Raw genomic sequence first — 22,459 nt, 5'->3', positions numbered from 1 at the left:
CAGCTTCTACTGGTCTCAGTTTCCCCATCTGTAAAATGAGATAGTTAGACTCTCTGTCTTCTAAGGTTCCTTCCAATTCTAAATCTAAGAGAGTTAATGAACCAAGCCAGTCTATTCTATTTTTAGACAGTTTTTACTGTTGGAAGTTTTTTTCTAGTATTAATTTATTTTTTGTATCTGGAATCTGTCCCATTATAGCTTCCACTCAATAAGCTCTACTTCTGACCTTTGAGTTCAATCAGAATTAAATCCCTCTTCTATATGGCTAGCATGGGTCCCTAAGACCAAGAACTAATTTCATAACTTTAAAGTTGGAAGGCCACTGAGTCCAACTTTTTCATTTTACATATGAGGAAACTGAGGGGGAGCAGCCAAGTGCCTTGCCTGTTTCTGAAGTAGGATATCTGAACCCAACTCTCAGTCTAGAACCTGTTTTGCTATGCTAAATTGCTTCCTATTACCCAAATCATTTTCTTGCTAAAGAGACATTCCCCCCTCCAGATTAATGTACTTATGAAATTATTTGGGGACAAGAGGGGGCCAACTCCAAATGTGTTCTTAAACTAGAAAGGCAGGACTGCCAAACTGTAGGAAGAGAAAGGCGGAGACACAAACATCTTTATCTCCTGCCCTGACACCCCTACATTCACCTACCCCCTGCTTCCCACATAGCCCCCCCCCTTTTCACCTCCCCTCCACCCACAGACTAGGAAAATGTCACCCAATCCAACCCACCCAGGCAAAGTGTGTCAGCAGGAAACAAATGTCATCTCTCTAGGGTAGAGGAGAAAAAAGGAAAAAAAAACATCTTTATGGAGCCAGGGAAAAGGGGATCATTTAAATGAGGGAAGGGTAGGGGTTCTGAGATCCCTAGAACTAGAGGAATGGAAAGCCTTTGAGAACTTCTGAAGGAACCACCATCCCCAACCAAGTCTGAGATGGACTTTAGATATTCTTTCTCCTGAGATAGGAAGCCTGTAAGCATTACCTGGTCAGAGAAAGCCAGTGATAAGTCCTGACAAAGGATGCGATTGGGGTTGTTGAAGACAAGAAGTCTCTAAAGATACAACCTGGTTTCAGAGTCCTCTTACAATGTCAAATTCCCTTATGTGAAGAGAACTGGGGAAGCACAGCCCAGTGAGGGAAGAGGCCTTGGGTTCTTTTCTGAGCAGCCCTGTTTACAGACATCTCAGAGATACTAGTTACATCCTTGCTTAGTTCAGAGGAATCTTAGGTTTTCAAATGCCTTCCTCCCTGTTTCTCCCAGGCACCCTTCTGGAAATAAAGCAGTGGGGACTAGTGCGAAAGGGTTAATCTCTTTCTTCCCTTCTTTCCCTTCTCCCTCACACCCACCCCTTACTGTGCTGCCACATGTGAGCAGTGACACAATTTACACTGTTATTAAAGTGATTTATTTAGTTTTAATTTGGGGGTGAAATTGGTTCTGCTGGAAACAGAAGGCTGACAGGCTTGGCAGGAGGTAGAGCAGTTCGTGGGCAGGCACTGTGCCAATCCCCTCCCCTTCTGCCTGTGACCCCTTGTTCCTCACCCCCATTTTCCTGACCGAGATCCAGCCTTCTCCCCCTCCTCTTCTCTATCTCTCCCAAATTGCCTAAGTTTAGGTAAACATATCTTAGGGTCAAAGAAGGTCAGAAGGTCAGTCAAACTTATCTCTTGGGATCTGGTTCCTTAAATTTCAGAATCAACAAGTCACTGTCTCACTTCTTTCCAGGCCATAAAGTCATCTGAATTAGAGATGTCTGTCTCAAAGACCATTAGCCCAGAACCAGCTTTGTGTTGATATGAGAAAGCTAAGTAAGGCTGGCTTCTGACAGTGTCATGAAGCTAGAGAAATTTATCTTTGGCCCTCCTTTCTCATTTACTTTCTGCCCCCTTCTCTCTCTTTGTTCCCTCCCTTCCATACCATATCTTGTTTTTAGCTAAATCTCACCAAATAATGACTAAGGCATTAGTTGAACATAAATTAAGGCATTACTTTAGGGATGGCCATAACTGGCCATCATTTCTACCCCTGGCGGATAAATGAGACATAGCACACAATTTCCAAGCTGCAAAAGACCTTCATGGACTGATGCAGAGTGAAATAAGCGGAACCAGGAAAACACTGTATGCAGTAACAGCAATATTGTGGAATGATCAGCTGTGATACACTTAACTACTCTCACCAATATAATGATCCAGGACAATTCTGAGGGACTCAGAATGCTCTCCCCCCTTCAGAAAAAGAACTGGTGGGGTCCAAATACAGATGAAAGCATACAATTTATCACTTGTTTATTTGGGTATATATTTTGGGATTTTGGCTTTATAAGATCACTCACAAAAATGAACAACATTATGACAATTAAAAAAAATTTCCACGCTGCAGAAGAAGGAAAAAAGGACCCCTTCTCCTGGAGCCCTGTGCCTATTGTATACCACTTATAAATTTGCCATTCCTGAGGGAAAACTAATAACTAATAGAATTATAGGTAAGTAAAAGGAGTGATGAGAGATTTGGGGACGGGGAAGGGATCTTTCTTTGAGCTTCTCAAAAAATATCACCTCCAACTGGCGTGACTTCTGAGTACTGGAAAACTGGAGAAATCTTTATGGCCTAGCCTGCACACCTCATTTCTCAGTATAGAAAGCTACACTCTGACAACAGGCCAAAGGACACAATACCTCCAAGTTCACGTTTACACAATGCTTTATATGGTTTACTAGAGGCTTTGAATCCATTTTCTTATTTGATCTTCCCAACAGCCCTGTAAGATATTTATACTTGTTTTACAGATGAGGAAGTTAAGGTGCAAATAAATTAAGCAACTCGTTTTGAATTGTGTAGCTAGTTAAGAGGGCAAAACCAGATTCAAAGCCAATTCTTCCTTCCTCTTTTTCCCTACCTTCCTTTCATCCTTCCTTTCTTTCCCTCCTCCTTCCTTTTTCAAGTACTTTTTCTATCTTCTGACTCTAAATCCAGCAATTCTTCCTACTACTGTGCCACCTAAAACTGTTCCTCTTTGTGAGGGATTTCCTTTTCAGAAAACCAGTTTCCATAAGAGGTCAACTACATTCTCCCACTAACCCCACCAGCCCCACTCCACATTCCCTTATAAGTGCCCAGTCTGTACCTTTTTTCCAAGGTCTTCTTGAATCACTTGCTGGATCTCTTCCAGGCTGCTTTGTGGGGCCTGGCTCTGAAGGACCTTCAAGGTACGTGTATATTCCTCAGGCAGGAGGTAGTCCAGGGATGACAGGTGCTGGCCCACTTTGATGAAGGTGCCTCGGTTGGCAAAGCAAAGTTTACGAAGGCGCTCAGCCGAGCGAAGATGTACCTGCCAAGATAAGAGTCAGGGTCAAGTTCATGAAGTAAAGGTCTGTGACATTCTCTCTGCTTTCTTTTGCTCCTGCATACTCTTTCCATGATGCCACAAAAGAATAAGCTCTAAAATCTGATCAATTAGTCAGTCACTGGTCAACAAAAATTTATTTTAAACCTTTACCCTACCCTACTGTCTCTTAGAATCAATAGTAAGTATCAGTTCCAGGGCAAAGCAGTAAGAGCTAGGCAACTGGGGTTAAGGGACTTGCCCAGGGCAATACAGCTAGGATATGTCTGAGGCCGGATTTGAAACCAGGACCTATCATGTCCTTCAGGTCTGACCCTCTATCCACTGAGTTACCTAGCTGCCCCTTAAATAAGCATTTATTAAGCATCTACTACTATGTGCCAGGCACTAGTCAGAGGGCTATGGTTCAAATCTCCAAGGTCAACTACTTGTTACCTGTATGATCATGGTCATTTAAACACCTTAAGTTCTTTGGACCTCTGCTTCTTCAAATACAACGAGGCTAGGAAGACTCAGATTAGGCCTCTAGCCAATATTTGTCAAATGGAATTCAAAATTGAGAAATTTTATCGATAGACAAAACTTTTAAAATTCCCTCTGAATAAACCTATCTTTTGGGGCAGCTGGGTAGCTCAGTGGATTGAGAGTCAGGCCTAGAGACGGGAGGTCCTAGGTTCAAATCCAGCCTCAGACAATTCCCAGCTGTGTGACCCTGGGCAAGTCACTTGACCCTCCCATTTGCCCACCCTTACAACTCTTCCACCAAGGAGCCAATACACAGAAGTTAAGGGTTCAAAAAAAATTTTTTTTAAATGAATAAACCTATCTTTCTGGACCATAATGCATTCTTTGGGTCATCTGATTAGGCCTTGTTGTCTCTCACATACAACATTCCATATCTCTGGTCTCTGTGCCTGTGCATGGGCTATGCCCCACATTCCTAGAGTGCACTCCCTCCCAAACCCTGATCTCTTAAAATGCCTAGGTCCCTTCTAAGCTCAGCTCAAAGTCCTAACATGAGGCCTTTCCTGACCTTCTGAATGCCTCTCCCCCAATACCTTGGATCTATTATATGGGTACAGGCTGTGTCCCTAGGCAGCGTCAATTCCTTGAGGATAAAAAACCTTTTGTTTTATTTTTATCTCTGTATCCTCAGCACTTAACAGTGCCTGGGGGCACATAGTAGGCATTTAATATGCTTGATATTATAGTATCATCCCAAGCCAACAGAGCCTCTCAACAAAGAGGGGAAGAATATACTCCTTCTCTATTCACACATGCACCTGGCCAGTTTATCACAGCACAGAAAGTTCAGGTCATTATGGGTAAATAGCTTTTACACAGCTTGGATAATTGTCCTCAACACTGCAGCACCGGCAAAGGAGAAATGTGCTATTACCAGCCCAGAGGAAAAGAAAAGCTATAGGAAAAGGGCCTGAAGTGACTGCTACAAGGCATCCGTTTTCAAAAGAAGCAATCCTGGTTCCCTCTATCAGGGTCCTGCACAGGGTACAGGCAGAGCCTGCTCAGCAGAATCTGGTAACTCCCCAGGGAAGCAGATATCTCCCCAGCTGTCTGGAGGCTTTTGGGTATCTCCTGGGACACCTTTCAAGGAGCCAGACTGTCTTGGGCAAGTGAGACATGATCCCTTATCCTCTGGCTAGGGATAGGATTCACTAGGCTAACCCTTGTGAACAACAGGAGACAATATATAACTATTAAATTGTACAGTTACTGTGGGAGGAATTCAGAAAAAAGAGAGTTTGGGATATGGGGAAAGAAAGCACTAGACAGCATCTGGGAAGCTCGCTTCTCATTATGAGAATGAAATCCTTATTATTCTCCATCTCGGATTTCCACTTCTATCATCAGTCAGATGAGGACAAGGCTAGCTCTAAGGTTCCTTCCAAGTCAAGCAACTCCATGAACTATAATTTTTATCGGCAAAGACTAGAATATATGGTCAAGCTAGGTGGCTCAGGACCTTTATTTTGTTATTTGGTTGTTTCTTGGCAAAAATACAAGAATGGTTTGCCATTTTCTTTTCTAGCTTATTTTACAGATAAGGAAATTGGGGCAAACAAGAGGTAAGTGACTTGGTCCAGGGTCTCACAGCTAGTAAGTGTCTGAGACCAGACAAGGTCTTCTTGATTCCTTCCACTGTGCCACCCCCACCTAGTTGTTGCCCTTTATTTTACAGCTGCAAAAAAGCCAGGACAAAACAAGAATCAATGTGGCCTGGTAGGGAGAGAGCCTAGCCTCAGAGTTAGGACAGTTTTCTTGTCTCCTACACATGCTAGCTGTGTGACAACTTACTTCTTTCCAAGTCATTTAAGTTGCCCCCAGTAACCTCCAGGAGGTTGCGTTTCATAAGGGTATTGTAGAAGTTATACCACATTTGTTCCAGGAAATATCTTCCTGGAAGCAGAGAACACTGATGAAATCACAAGCATATTCAAAAACAGAGAAAACCAAACAAGATGAAACAATTGCCCAAGGAGGAAAACATGACTGAAGGCAAAAAAAGAACATGAGAATGAAAAGGAAATAAGGGATGATGAGAAGGCAAAACTGCTCTGCCCATCTTCTCAGGAAAACTTAACCCAGGCATTTGTCCCTGCTACTCATGGCTCTCAACGGAGCGACTGTTAGACCCCTCCAGATCTCTCCTACAGTCCCAACAAACTAGAGGAAGAAAAGAGTCTAAGAGGGATGGCTGTTCTCCTCCCATTCTTACCATAGGCCAGGGGCTGAGTGGGACTGACTGGTAAAGACAAGGTAATAATGGTGTCTGAAATACAGAAACTCTCTCTGATCACATTCCCTCCCTAAGACCCACTCAGTTGTATATGCTGACTCACATGTTGCTTAGAATATCAGCTACCAGAACAGGGATCTTTGAAAACAAGTTTTATTGAAACTTCTTTTGAAAAGTATTTAAAGCATAGGTATTTAAGAGGGAAAAAAAGAGCAAAAAAAGGACAGCACTCCCTCAAAAAAGGAGATGGGGAAAGATGAGGCTAACTAAGTTCAGAGACAAAGAACCATGGGTTTAGGCAGTAGTTACAGGGCAAAATCAATTAATTATAAATAAGATCAATTAAAAGATGAAATAGAATCAATCTGATCAATTCAATTCCTCCTCTTTGATCAATGAGAAACAGAAGTCAGACGATCCTTACTCTCAAGGACCTCACATTCTAATGCTCTTCCATTAGGAGATGGAAGGTTTTAGTTGCAAGTAAAATGGGAAAGTCTCCTAATTCTTAGGGTGCGGTAGCAAAATATTTTTTAAACCCTTTCTTTCCATCTTGGAATCAATACTGTATATTGATTACAGGGCAGAAGAGTGATAAGGGCTAGGCAATGATGGTTAAATGACTTGCCCAATGTCACACAGCTAAAAACCACTTTCTTAGCTGTCCTCCTTAGCAAAGTATTAATGCCTCTTCTTTAGTGTCATTTACATTCATGGCACAGTAAAAGCAGAGTACAGGATGAGAGTCAGGAAGACTTAAATTCAAATCCAGCCTTAGACCTTTAAGCAGCTATTTACCTCAGTTTCTTCAAGTATAAAGTGGGGCTAATAATTCTATCTGTCTCCTGGGGTTATTATAAAGTACTTAGCACAGTACCTGGAACAGAGCAGCCACTTATAAATGTTTCTTCCAATTTAACAACACTAAGGACTTTAGTGGCAAGAACTTTTTTTTCTAATTGAGTGGCTGTAGCTGCCACCCTGCCTTTGGGAGCAGTGACTAGGCTGCATCCCCACAGGGGATGCTTTCCAGGCTAATAGTTAAGAGGGGGGCGGGCTGGGTTAGAAGCAGTGCTATTCCTAATAAGAGGCAAATTCTTCCCAATTTAAAATGGAACTCAATCAATAATCTAAGATCAACTTCTAAATGCAGTCTCCTGTGTGGATTTTTACTACTGCATGCCACTCACAAAAGGGACACTATAATAATTTTGTTTAGAGTCAAAGTTCAGAAGTTGCAAAGAGGCAAGTCTAGGTTTCATGTAAGAAAAAAATTGCCCAATGATGAGAATTTTCCAAAAGCAGAATGGACTTCCTCAAGAAGCAGTGAACTCCCTTCTTTACTGGAGGTCTTTGATCAATGGCACTTGTTTGAAATGTTAAGGGGAATTTTTTTCAGGTATGGATCATACTGAAATGTGGATTTCAGTATGAATGCCTCTTTAAGTCTTGTCTGGCTCAAGTTCTATGAAGTATGTATTGAGTACCCCCCCCCTGGGTGCATATATGATACTGTTTAATCATTAGGGTAATCAATCAATATTTATTAAGCACCTACTGAGCACCAAACCAAGACAAGAGGTAAGACACAATCCCTTGCTTTTAATCTAGTTGGGGAAACAAGACATATATGAAAAGAAAACTAATATGAGGTCACAGAAGCCAAGTGGCAAGTGAGTAGTGAGGTTGGTACTTCCTGCAAAAGGGAAGAGGGTAGGATTTCTGGGAATTGAATTGGGCCAGGGAATTATAGGGTCATGGACTGTAGATTTAGAGCTGGAAGGGATCAACCTCCTGATTTTATAGATGAGAAAACTAAAGTTAGTTAGGTGACCCTGCTTAGGGAGTGTCAAGAGTTGGGATTCAAACCAAAGGCCCCTGATTCGAAATTCAGTTCATTTTTAAAAGGCAGCAATACAAAAAAAAAGTCTTCAACTGGAGACTAGTGTCGAAAGCTTTTCACAGAAATCAGTGTTCTCATCCCCTCCCTATGTTTTGTCCTGTCCATCTACTGTGGAAGGCAATCACAACAGGCAGATAACATGTATAATTATTATGTTCTGCCCTACACCTAGCAAATTGTTGGTGCTCAATAGCTATTATTATATGAACTCACTCCTACCATACACCCACTCAAGTTCTCTCCCCCCAGAATCTCTCTATGCTCACTACTCAGCACACAACCATCCAGCTCACTAGCCCGCCTTGAAATCTACCTTAAATTAAGCTTTTTGTTTGGTCAGACTCTGCGCCTAGGTGGAAGATGCTACTGGCATGATACCCTGCTGCCTATCCCAGGGCAGAGATGGGCCCTAAGCCTCTCTGCTGGATGTCCATACTTTCTTCCCTCCTCATCAAATTGGCACAGAAACAGCTGGTGCTGCCTTTCTGCCTCTGCTCCATCTTCATTTTACTCTGAGCTTGATAATTTGCCTTATGATTATCTCTCATTACCAACGACCTTGCTATAATGAGTTTTAATCTGCCTCATATTAATTAAAAACATTTTCATTAGCCAGCTTGGTTTGGGGGGTAAATAGCTAACAGAATGAGCACAGAGGGGCTGGAGAAGGAGTATTGTACCTATCCCATTCCTAACCATCTAAAAAAGGAGACAACCAAGCCCTGGAACAGAGAGTTACAGCTCAGGGGGAAAAAAAAAGGATCACTGAAACTGGTCACTGAGAAATAATGTCCAGATCTGTGTATACTAAAAGGAACCATCAGTTGATTCCACTTAGATGTCAAAAAACCTTTCCCTTTCATCTCTCTTTTAATGGAAAAGTCTGGACTGGAAGTTCCACCATTGAGACTTCAATATAGAACCAACAGGGCAGCGCCTAGCATCAACAACTCCATTTCTCCCAATTCCCACAGGAGGGACAAAACCAAGATGTTCCAACATGGGTGCTTTTTTTTTTATCACAAAATAAATCAATACTTTCCCTTTTGTTCTTCTGAAGAGAAGATGGTTTTAGGAGTGCTTCCTAACCATCAGACCATGTCTTATCAACTGCCCTTTGGAGAACCAAGTTAGACTCTTTATAACTTGAATCTTAGGACCTCAGAGGAAATTGACCAGATGGAAAAAAGAGGTACAAAAAAAGTTCACTATGGAAAATAATTTCCTAAATTAGAATTGGGCAAGTGGAAGCTAATGGACTGCATGAGACACATATAAAAAGAGGGATTGGCAGGGCAGGTGGGTGGCTCAGTGGATTGGAAGTCAGGCCTAGAGACAGGAGGTCCTGAGTTCCAATCTAGCCTCAGAAACCTCCTAGCTGTCTGACCCTGGGCAAGTCACTTAACCCCAATTACCTATCCCTTAATACTCTTTTGCCTTGGAACCAATACACACAGTATTGATTCTAAGATGGAAAGTGTAAAGGTTATAAAAAAATCTGAAAGTGATTAGATGTGATCTGCTCTACACAAATTCAACCCCTAAGAAATAGGAGGGATGACTGCAAATTGCAGAGAAGCAAATTATGAAGTAAGGAAAAACTTCCTAAAAATTAAAGCTGCTCCAGTGGCACGGGGCAGATGAGATTGGTGGTCAAATGGGTGGTTGGCCTGGGAAGTCTTCCTGCTGAAAGGTACATCTAAGCTGAGGCCTGAAAAATGCCAGAGATGTCAAAAGATGAAGGCCAGGAGGGAGAGCATTCCAGGCATGGGGGAAAGGGTGCAAGTGCAAAGACGAGATGGAGTGTCACGTGGGAGGAACAGTTAATAGGTTGATGATCATTAAACGGTGGAGTGTGTCAGAGGGAGAAGACCAGAAAGATAAAAAAGACAGGTCACTGATACTATCAGATGCCTTCAGTATTTTGGGCAAGGCACAGCTGTAGTTGTGTGGGATTACTAGGGGGAAGTTTCCCCCCTTAAGTAGCTGTTCTGTTGTTGAATCTTTTTTTCAGTCATGTCCAAATCTCCATGACCCCATTTGGGGTTTTCTTGGCAAAGACACTGGAATGGTTTGCCATTCTCCTTCTCCAGCTCATTTTACAGATGAAGAAACTGAGGCAAACAGGGTTAAGTGACTTGTCCAGGGTTACACAGCTAATAATGGTCTGAGACCAGATTTGAACCCAAGAAAATGAGTCTTTCTAACCCTAGGCATGGCGATCTATCCAACTGTGCCACCTAAGCTTCCCTGAAGTAATTTTGCCATAGTAATTTGGATAAGGCCTAATATGAGGACCTAACCTATTAACCCATATTCCTTTCAATGACATGATTATGTAGGTTTACCTCTGAAGGAGAGGGGAAAAAAGAAGAAAAGAAGCATTTTTATAGTGCCTACCACAGGCCAGAACATATTATGAATTACGTTCTCATTTGATTTGATAAGTATTTAATATGTGCTTAATGAATGAATCTTCAATAGTTAAATTTCTAATAACAACAACATATTAGTAGAAAGTATGAGGGGGGAGGAGAGATCATCCTTAGTGTCCCCCAAAATTCTCCTACTCTAGTTTCATTTTATAAAGGGATGATTAAAGATCATATATAATCCAACTCTTTCACTCATCCAATGTGTAAGAAAACTGAGATCTAAAGCAATTAAATGATTTAACCAAGGTCACATAGGTAGTAAACATCAAAGGCAGGAAATAAACCCTATTCTCTCTGCCTCTTCATCTTTTGAACCCCAGTTTTCTGACTCCAGGCTATACATATAAAGAAACACTTGGGGCCCCCTCTCTCTCTTTCTCTCTCTCTCTCTCTCTCTCTCTCTCTCTCTCTCTCTCTCTCTCTCACACACACACACACACACACACACACTACACCCTTATTTGTCTAAAGGGTTTCCTTTTTCCTAGCCCAGTTGCCCAAAAATCTGGAGGCCCTAAAAAAACCTTCCCTCCATCTGCCCCTCAATCAGCCACACTGAGAGGCTGAATAATTAATTTGTTCCCAACCATTTCTCTGCCAGCTGGATGCAGAGTATTTCAGGAATGGCAATTACCTCTGGTGTCAAAAGGAAAATGAATGTTCAGCCATCAACAGGACACGGCACCAGTGGCTGCATTCCCATCCCCCACCTGCAACTATCCTTCAAATCAGGGGCTGGACATAAGGAAGGAAAGGGTTGCCTCTCTTGGCCTTGGTCATGTTTTCCCTTCTTTGTTAGAAGCTTGAGGCTCAAGAGTGTCAAAGTGGCAGAAAGCACCTTAGTAGAATGGATAAAGGTTCAGGAGTCAAAAGACTTTGGGCTTACACTTTTATAAATATAATTAAATTTGCATACTTTTATTAGTATGTGTATTTTTCTATACTTCTTTTATAAGCAAATTATTCTACCACTTAATTAGTTGTGTTATAACCTTCCTGATTAATAATCTCACAAAATTTCCCTTGCTTTATCTATAAAATGGAAATGACCTCCTACCTACTTCTCAGGGTTGCTATGAACATCCAATGCTAATCATAATTATCATCATTAACAACTGACATTTAGATAATACTTCAAGGTTTTCAAAGCATTTTCCATATATTACACCATGTTTGAGCCTCCCAACAATCCTATGGTTGAGGGAAGTACTAACCCAATACTATTTATTATTCCCATTTTACAGTTGAAGAAACCAAGGGTGGTAAGGTAATTTGGCTTAGACCATGCTGAGTTGTGTGAGATAATCAGTGTAAATTGTAAATCACTAAACAAATACAAGGTTAAGATTCTGAACTCAACCTGGTAAAGCTTCACCTTAATTCATTAGGGCCTGGGTGTGGAGCAGAATGAGGACTTTATTAAATATCAGGCAATCCCAGTCAAGGGTAGGATCAGGAAGGGAGGTATATGCCTAAATCTTGCACCTAGGCACCATATATCAGTGCCTGGCACTATATATATATAGTAGATACTTAATAGTAAAACTTGGGCATACCCTTTGATTCAGCAATGGCATTCCTGTATCCCAAAGAGATTTTTTTTAAAGGGGAGAGGGAAACCTATTTGAACAAAAACATTTAGAACAAGTCTTTTTGTGGTGGCAAAGAATTAAAAATCAAGAGGAGGTCCATTGTTTGGGGAATGGTTGAACAAGTTATAGTATGTGATCATGATGGAATAACATTGTGCTATAAGAAAATGATCAGGATTTCTTTCAGAAAAACCTGGAAAGATCTACATGAACTGATACAAAGTAAAATGAGCAGAACCAGGAGACCATTGTACCTAGTAACAGCAATATATTGTATGATGATCAACAATAAATGACCTAGCTATTCTGATCAGTCCAATGATCCAAGACAAGGCCAAAAGATGCATAGTGAAAAATGCTATCCACCTCTCCAGGGAAATAACTGATGGCGTCTGAATGCAGATCAAAGCATACTATTTTTCACTTTATTTTTTTGTGGGATTTGTCTTTTTTTTCCACAACGTGACTAATACTGAAATGTTTTACATGATTGCACATGTATAACCTATATCAAATTGCTTGCCATCTCAGGGAGGTGATAAGGGAGGGATACAGAGAGGAAGAGAATGTGAATCTCAAAATTTTAAAAGAATGTTAAAAATTGTTTTTATGTGTAATTGGAAAAAATAAAAAATTATTTAAAAAATAATATATCATAGGGGGCAGCTGGGTAGCTCAGTGGATTGAGAGCCAGGCCTAGAGAAAGGAGGTCCTAGGTTCAAATCCGGCCTCAGCTTCCCAGCTGTGTGACCCTGGGCAAGTCACTTGACCCCCATATTGCCTACCCTTACCAATCTTTCACCTATAAGTCAATACACAGAAGTTAAGGGTTTAAAATTAAAAAAAAAATAATATATCATAATGGATAGCTATAGACAAATACAGTGCTGGACCTGGCTTCAACAAGACCTGAGTTTGAATATGGTCTCAGATTCTTACTATCTATATTATCTTCCGTAAGTCATTTACCCTGTCTGCATCAGTTTCTTTATCTATAAAATGGAGATAATAATAGCACCTACTTAATAGGGCTGTTGTGAGGATCAAAAGAGTTAACACTTGTAAAGTGCTTTGAAAGCTTTAAAGTGCTATATAAATGTTAGCTATTATTAATTAATAATAAATGCTCATTGACTGGGCAAGAAAGTAGAAGAGATACACCCCCCCAAAAGTAAATTTTATAACTCATATTAGGTTGAACCCTATTAAAAGTAGGGGCTATCAATTTGCCACTAAAGCTTTTTTTGCAGGAGCCCATGCTTCACAACAATCCCATTAATTCAAATTCCTCTTTTTTACCCCTAGACATTCCTATAATTCAGATATACATCATATCCTTATTTAGTAAAAAGCAGGCTGGATAATTTTTTTAAATCATGTTTTAAAAATGTAAATTGGTTTAAATACTTTTTTGTTGAAATACAGTTGCAAAAACCAAGATGCTATAAAATTAACAAAGCATTATTGAGTGCCTACTATGTACATTCACATTCAAGCAAAAAGGATTAAAAAAAAGTTTGAGGAAGGGGAAGGATAAAGTCAGTGGGGAAAAGGCCTTGTTCCTGCATCTTCTTTCTTCTTTAATTAACCACACATATGTCCCATTAGATCAGTCAACAATTTATTTATATTTTAAAGCAATTTTCTTACGTTAATTGGACATATGTCTTACAGCTCTACAAGGGAAAGTCTATTAAGAGTCCTGCTGCAACACGCAAGGGTTTTGAGGGGTTTTCTAGGAGCAAGGAGAGAGCTGACTAGATTTTAATTTGGTCAAAAAATAGCTGCCTGGGCTGAAACCATGGAGAGAGAAAGCAATCCAGATTATGCAACCATATTATTATTGTTATTAACAAGCATTTCCATCCCATTAGAGCTGCAACATGCTTTACTAGTTATTGTATTCTATACCTCATTAAGGTCAGTGCTACCCATTTTAAAGATGTAGATATTAAGACACATATCATATGACTTGCTCAAGCCAGACAGATTTCACTATCCCTATTGCTTAGCCCACTGAACCAGGCTGCCTTTGGCTTTATGGAGTACAGAATCCAAGACCAAAGGTGTGAAAGTGAGGGGAACAAGGTAAGGAGAACACTGGTTTCTCCTCAGTAAAAAGATGGCTCAAGGTCCCTGACACATCAAGAAAATCTACATCATAGAATCTAGTAGTTGTAAGGAACCCGGAAGGGTTCATGTCCTGTCTGTCTCTGAAGATCTTTGGAAAAAAAGAGATTCTACAAGCTCATTTTACCATATACTGCAATGTCAAGTAACTCTTATCATTAAGGAAGTCCTTCCCTATAACTAACCTGAATACTTCATGATGCTCCTTTAACCCAAGTTTCACTTACTCTTTTCTCAGAAAAACGGAAAATAGTTGGGCTGTCTTAGGAATGGATCCTCAAAGTGAAAGTTGGGAACAGCTAGGTTTAGAGAGCAGGTCTAGAGATGGGAGGGTCCCGAGTTCACATCTGGCCTCAAAGATGTCTGAGTTCTGTGACCCTGGGCAAATCACTGAACCCCAAAATTGCCTAACCCTTACTTGCTCTTCTGCCTTAAAACAATATTCAGTATTGATTCTTAGACAGAAGTTAAGGGTTTAAAAAATAAAGTGGAAGTCATGAAAGTGAAATAAAATCTGGGAGAGACAAAGATGGTGGTAAGGAACATTACCAGTGCTGAATAGAGGTAGGACTGGAGTTGAGGAAAGTCCAACTGAATGGAAGTATTTCTATTTTTTTTAGACCCTTACACTTTCTGTCTTGGAATGGATACTCTGTGTGTGTGTGTGTGTGTGTGTGTGTGTGTACACTATGGCAGAAGAGTGGCAAGGGGCTAAGCAATGGGGGTAAAGTGATTTGCCCAGGGTCACATAGCTAGGAAGCATCTAAGGCCAGGTTTGAATCACTATCATATATCCACTGAGCCTCTTAGCTACCCCCTAAGTGTCCCTTTTCTTCAAGGCTCCCAATAACATCACACACCAAGGGCTAACCCAACATTTTAGTACCTTCTTTCCTTCTGCTAGTCCAGGGGCATTACTGAAGAACAAAGGAAAAAGGAGTGATGACACAGGTCTGTCCTGAGCCAGCTAACAGCAGCACTCCAGGGAGAGATGGAGGAGACTGCAATCTGTATTTGCCACATTTGCCCTCACTGCACCCCAAGCATCCCTCCTCCCCCCAAAGAGATCAGCAAAGAACAAGACGATGAAGGAATATTAGGAACTGCTCTGATAGAAAGATGCAGGCACCCTGCTTTAAGGCAGCTTGCTTCACCTCCATGTAGTCATATGTCACTGTGAGGAAAATGTCAGGAATTAGCTAATTGAGATAATGGAGTTGATCAGGTGATTTGGAGAAGCTAAACACACTGAGCAGTGAGCTCCCAGAGAGCCAGAAGCCCAAGGGGATACATTTTGCCTCATTACAACTTTATCCCTTAGTCAAGGATTGCTGCTCCTGTGCATGGACAGGGAGCAACATCTTGGCAGACACCTTCAAGCTGGAACTAGCCAGACTGAGAAAAACAGTATGAGCAGGAGGGACATCCTGAAAGAGAGGTTTGAACAAAGATAGCAAGATAGGCACCAGAGGGCATTTAGACATTCCTCTGAGCAAGGGATTTTTGCTATAAATATGGAATCACTATGCTTTCGCCAAAATCTAAGCATCCATAGTGAAATAAGGAGTTTATGTGGTTTAGTTTTGTCTGGAACATCTATCAAGTGATTCAAACTTCATAGGATGGAGGGGAAAGGAGACAAAAGGGGGAGGTATACTATCTCTACCCTGTTCCTCATTCCTAACCACCAAGGTTCACCAATGCTGGAAATAATCCCTTAAGATTCTCAAAACTCGATGGAGATATAGTAAGAGCCAAATTTTATGGAATCTTGTTGGAATCAGAAAAGACTATGTCCAGTTGAGTACTTTAGGTACTTTTGATTTTGTGCCACTCATCCCTATGGAAAATCTACCAATTGAAGTCCAAAGAGTTGGGTTCCAATTGGCTTGGTCCTAAAATGACCTACCACAAGACATTAAAAGGCTTCTGCCAAAACGATCTCTAGATGGAAGAAGGCAAAATGGTCTTTTTTATATTCTAGTTTGCCACCTGATATGAAAGAAAGATCTAGTCAGAAGTAGGGTCAAGAAAGTCTAGATTCAAATCTCACTTTTGACATTTTCCATCCTTGTGGCAAGGAACAAGTCATGTCAATGGGCAACCTCAAAGACACAGGACATGAGGAACCCTTTTCCTCTCTCCTATCCCAGTCCTCAATATCCTGGCCCTTTGCCTTCCCAGCACTAGGGACCCATTTGCTCCTTTCCATCGGCCTTCCATCAGAATTATCTTCTCTAATTAGAATATGAGCTCCCTAAAAGCACAGACTGTTATTTTTCTATCTGTATCCATAATGCTTATCACAGTGTTTGGCCCATATTAGTCCTTAATAAATGCTTTTTAAAATTCCATGTCATTAAACTTCACCCGAGGCTTTGTTTCCCCATCTGCAAAATAGAGATAAAAACATCTGTATCCTTTTTCACTAATCTGTTGTGAAATTGAAATAAGGTAATGTATTTAAAATGCTTTAAACTTTAAAGCACTATTAGAGGACTGCTATTGTTAAATGATATTTTTAAATAATTATAAGTAAATATTAATGTTATTGTATCAATTTCACCCAAACGTGTCTGGGATGCCTTGCTACAAATTAAGGGAATAATGAGCTTTCTTTTTAAAGGACTAGATGGCCTGGAATATTATATTCCAAAAGGCAAAGGAGCTAGGATTACAACCAAGAATCACCCATCTAGCAAAAACTGAGTATAATCCTTCAAGTGGAAAAAAATGGAAATTCAGTGAAATAGAGGACTTTCAAGCAATCTTAAAAAAGATCAGAAAAGAATAGAAAATCTGACTCAAATAGAAGACTTTAAAAAAGCATAAAAAGGTAAACAAGAGAAATCACAATGGTGATTCAATAAGCTTAAACAGTTTACATCCCTACATGGGGAAATGATAATTCCTAAGAACTTTATCATTATGGGAGCCAGGTGGATCAGTGGATAGAAAGCCAGACCTGGAGGTGGTCCTGGGTTCAAATCTGGCCTCAGACACTTCCTAGCTGCCTGATCCTTGGCAAGTCACTTAACTCCAGTTGCCTTGCCCTTATTGCTCTTTTACCTTGGAATCAGTATTGATTCTATGACAGAAGGTAAGAGTTTTTAAAAAATCACTGAACCATACTGAAAACTATGATTCATTCATTTTTTTAAAAAACCTTGATAAGTGTCTTTCAAGAAGTCACAAATGAAAACTACCCATATTTCTTAGGACCAGAGAACATAGTAATGGTTTACCAATTTCTTCTTTAAAAAAAACACCTGAAAAGTCCAAAGTCAAAATCCAAAACTCCCACCATCAAAGAAAAAAAATACTAAAAACATGCAAAAAGAAGCAGTTTAAGAACCAAAAGACCAATCAGGATCTTACGAGACCTGGCAGTTTCTACTATAAACAAGAGGAAACCCTGGAAGTGAGTAGAACCAGAAGAACAATGTATTCAAGGACAACAATATTGTAAAGAAAAAGGAATTCTGATCAGTGCAATGATAAGTGTCTCCAACTTCTTAACTAAAGGACACAAGGTGCAGAAAGAGATATATTTTGGGACATGGCTCTCTATGTAGATTTATTTTGCTTGGCTATAGTGATTTGTTACAAAGAGTTTTTTTCTTCTTTCACTCCTTTTTTATTGGGGATAGGGGTGACTTAACAAGGAAGAGGAAGAGTTAGCAATTGTGATACCAAAAAAACAGACCCATTTGAACATATTTTAAATGTACAAAATTGAACAGAAGGAAATCCAGAAGGAAGCACAAACAAGCAGGATAGTTTGGAAAATAATTTCTGGAGTTATTTACTTTTTAAAAGCAAGTAGAATAGTGTCAACTCTATATACAATTCTCTTTTTATATTCTTCCATGTATATGGATATGCCCTTTTGTTTGGTTTTTAAGTTCAAAATAAAAAAGTAAAAACTTAAAAAATAAAAGGCTTCACAGACATAGTGAAACTCTGGTCTCTCCCATCCCAAGATTATCTTATCAAGGAAGCTAAAGAATTTTTCATACATACCCAGACACACACATACACACACACACACACACACACACACACACACACACACACACTTTCATACACTTCCTTTACCCAGAACCCATCAGTGTTTTGCACACAGCAGGAGCTCAATAAATAGAATATTTGTTGATTGATTCACTCATTACCTTAAGGACTCTAAACAGTGCCACACACTCAGTGGGTGCTTAATAAATATTTGTTGTTTTTGATGATGATGATGATACCCCCCCAAAGGTCATTAACATAATAGTCATCCAAATTACCTCCAGCAGGGAGCTTTTCAGGGTCTCCAATTAGGAAGAAAATAAAATGAAAATATTCCCAGAATCAACAAAGCACAGAGGCATAAATATATTCCAACCTCATAACATCAACCTGCAGTCTGGCCTATATATACTAACCTAACATACACATACACATACACACCTAACAAAACAAACATAGGGCCAAATAGAGAGATCAACAAACAACCAGGAGGATCTCAAACCCATTTATCTTCCTGGTCCCTATCTGAGAGGGTCCACTGATGATTGTAACAAGTGCATGTCCAAATATACATCTTCTATAATAAGACAACTCCCAAAATTAACTTTTTCATTGAAGAGATAAGAAGCCTCCAAAGCCAGCTTCTAAAAAATTAATTCTGGTTTTCTTCCCTGCCTCCACTAAATAACTCAAGAGTTTAAAATTAAGTACTATTTTTAATTCGATTCAAGTTAAAGAATGGCAAGGGCTACATTCCCACTGCCATTTTTTCTGTTATCCAGACCAGTGGTTTCAGTTATATAGGGAACTCCCATTGAGGAAACATCCCCTTTTCAATGAGATCCACAACAGTTCTGTGACTTACAGGCTCAGACAGTGACTTCTCTAGGGTGCTGAGAGGTTAAGTGACTTGTCCAAGGTCACACACAGTGAATATATATGTCAGAGGTAGAATTTAAACCCAAGTTCTTGTGTCTAAGACTGGATCTTTTTCCTCTTCACCAATCTGTCTTTCATAAAATACCCATTTTAGAGGTACTGACACTGAGGTTGCTGGAAGAGGAAAATCTGAGTTGGTAATCCCAGCACTAACCCTACCCTAGCAAATCTCTCAAGTCTCTTTCAGCTCCAAAATGTCAAACTTGAACTCTTTTTCTTTGACCTACAAGTCCTTCTGTGGCTAGCAGTAGTTCCCTGGAGGTCAAAGAATCACAGAATCTTGGATCTGAAAAGAAATTTATAGACTTATAGTTCAATTTGCATCTAAAATAAAAATCTCCTCTACGATGTTCCTAACAGTTATCCAACCTCTGCTCAAATGCCTCTATTAACAGGGAACTCATTACCTAATTAAGCTATCAGAAAGTTCCTTACGATGAACCAAAATCTGCCTTACTATTATAACATATACCTATTGATTCTAAGTTCTGTCCCACCAGAGACAAATTGAATTAATCAGATCTATATTTTCTACAAGAACTTTACAAATATATGAAGACAGCTCCTTGAAATACTCACTACTCAAATGGCACAGTTTAACTGAAGTCCACTGGGCAAATTCTAGATTGTCAATAGCCCTCTTACAACATAATGCATGGAATTCGGCTTAGTATTCTAGGTGGTGCCATATCCAGTGGAGTTACCACATACCAGAAGGAGATACTATTACTCTCTGGTGCCTTGCTGAGTCACAGAGACATTGCCATATTGGTGCCAACCTTGGAAATGTTTCTCTAAGTCACTGCTTATTGTGTCTATTCTCCTGGCACCTGGAATCCAGAATTGCTGGCTTGACAGGTAAGATAATTATGTTTTACCCTTCAGCTCTTTCCTTTATTGGATACACTGGAAACTGGATAAGAACTCTGACTTAGGAAAACAGTTCTACAGTGTTCAGCCCTATTTCCTCCTTGCCAATCTATTCCCCATCTATCAGACTGCAGCCCCCCATTTATAAAGATGCTCCCCAAGACTATCTTGTACCCCAAGTCTTAAATATCCCTCTTATTCATTATCAATTACCCTAAGTCTCCTCATCTCCCATCCCTTTATCTGATGTTAGTCTGAATAATAATAATAATAATTCTAACAGAATCTCTGGAGGCTGTCAACAACAACAGAAGATGGAGCTAAGCTGTCCTTCAGATGACTTCTACAACTACAGACAACTTCTGTCAACATCAACTCCTTTCTGTTCCCCCAGGGCAGAGATTTCTCTTTTGTTTTCTTTTCCCAAACCTGCAAAACACTATTGGGGACCTGAAAGCTAATGCTGGGTTGAACCAGAAAGTTAAAAATTGTAATGTACTTAGCACAGTGGGCTGGCACATAAAAGGTGCTCTATGACTGTTAACTATTAACTATGACTGTTAACTATTAAACTATGACTGTTAAATGACTGTTAAACACAGTAGTAGTACTAGTAGTAACAACATCATTTGTCATAGTAACAATATTAATAAGGGGCATAGAAAGCCAGGATTCAAACCCAGACCTTTTAACTCCAAATGCAGTGTTCTTTCCACTGTCCAACACTGTCTCTTGACAAGTTTCATTTTCCACAACAAATATAATAGTTCCCTCTTCTTTGCCACCACCACCACCACCACTACTACTCTTCTTTGGCCCAGCCAATTTTCCTGGAGTTCAATTAATGCCTACCAAGTTAGGAATAAAGGGAATGTTCAGCCCTGCATGGTTGTACAGACTAGTCCTAGGACAGAAAAACAGCCTGGGACCCCAATGGCTTGGAGGCAGCCTCAGAGCAGGATTCAGTAGGAAGGAAAGCAATTAACCTCTCTCAATTGGTTTTTCACTGACAAAGCAGTTCTGAAGCCAACAGAGTTATCTTGGGGACAGAGTCTTCATCTATTCAAAGCCATCCCAGGCACACACTGTCCCCAGAACACACACAACCAACAAGAGTATATCAGCACCTCGGGCAGCTGCCTCTTAACAAAGCAGGGCACTATGGGGAATAGAGCTTCTCCATCGGCATGCAAATATTGGAGAGTGAAGATGGAGAGGGTCCCCTCCTCCTCCTACCCCCACATTCCAACTTCCAATTGCACCTGGCAGGGTCTCTGTTCCCAATTCCAAACCTGCTCTTCTCTAGCTAGACACAGCATGAGCCATTTGGTCATTAGGCCTTGAAACCTTTCCAAGGGAAGCACCACCTTAGACCTCAGGTGACAGTCCCAGGGGCTACTCACCTTAGATTTGATTTCTGCATACTCCTCAGGGTCTTGAGGAACTTTCCGTAGAGAAGTATAATAGTCATAGCTAATGACAGCAGTCTGTAAAACCAAGGGAAGACATTCATATTCTTAATGTTCTGACAATATATGTTCTTTTATCTCCTTCCTTTCTTCCCTCTCCCTTCCTGGAGATCACAAACAATTCAATCTGGGTTATATATATGTTCTCCAGATGTTATTACCCCATAATTGGTATCCCCTAAAATACACTTACCCTTCAGTGTGGAAAATGGATGATAAAAAATTACTAAGAAAAAGGTTTGTGCTCATTCATGTATTAATAATAATAAAAACATTTACATATTGCTTTAAGGTTTAGAACTTTTATGTATAACATCCCTTTGATCTTCACAACAACCATGGAATGAAAGTGTGCCCATTATTATCCTCATCTTATAAATGAGGAAACTGAGGTTGAGAGGTTAAATTATTTGCCCTGAATCATGAAACTATTAAGTGTGTGAGGCAGGACTCAAATTTAGGTCATCCTGACTTCAATTCCAATATACTCTCCATTAAGCCATCTAAATAATAGATGGAGGCAGCAAGGTGGCACAGTGGATAGAGCGCCAGGCTTAGATCAGGAAGAGCTGAGTTCAAATCCAACTGCATGGCCTTGGGAAAATCACTTAATTCTGTTTGCTTTAATTTCTTCATCTATGAAATGAGATGGAGAAGGAAATGGCAAAGCCACTCCAGCATCTCTGCCAAGGAAACCCCAAAATGAGAGGCATGGACACAGCTGAAATGACTGAACCACAAAAAAGTTAACAGTTATTCTGTCACATTCAGTCATGACTGACTTTTCATGACCCTATGGACTATAGCACACTAGGCCCTTCTATCCTCAACTATCCCCTGAAATCTGTGTGCCAGCCCATAAGGTGCTGGAGATCCATGGAAACATGGACAGCCTTATGGCACACTGAAAAATGTGCTGGAATGCACATATGTATGTAACATGATTTATATGATAGTTCTCCAGAAGTGTGTGTGTGTGTGTGTGTGTGTGTGTGTGTG

General features: G+C 40.2%; 1 protein-coding gene across 2 annotated transcripts in view; it reads right to left on the bottom strand.

The window, feature by feature from the left end:
• Positions 1-22,459, bottom strand: part of ADCK1 (aarF domain containing kinase 1) — a 101,845-nt gene that overhangs the window by 59,721 nt on the left and 19,665 nt on the right. Inside the window, exons 3-4 of one of the 2 annotated variants that reach the window (XM_044662115.1) lie at positions 21,395-21,478; positions 3,135-3,338 (exon numbers count right to left, since the gene is read on the bottom strand). In XM_044662115.1, the coding sequence (XP_044518050.1) occupies positions 3,135-3,338; positions 21,395-21,478 (288 nt within the window). The remainder of the gene's footprint in view (positions 1-3,134; positions 3,339-21,394; positions 21,479-22,459) is intronic. The other variant, XM_044662116.1, reaches the window with a different exon arrangement.

The sequence above is a fragment of the Gracilinanus agilis genome, chromosome 2 (assembly GCF_016433145.1).
Source record: "Gracilinanus agilis isolate LMUSP501 chromosome 2, AgileGrace, whole genome shotgun sequence".
In the NCBI taxonomy this organism is placed as follows: domain Eukaryota; kingdom Metazoa; phylum Chordata; class Mammalia; order Didelphimorphia; family Didelphidae; genus Gracilinanus; species Gracilinanus agilis.
The sequence above is the reverse complement of the archived record's forward strand: the minus strand, read 5'-3'. Positions and strand labels throughout refer to the sequence as shown.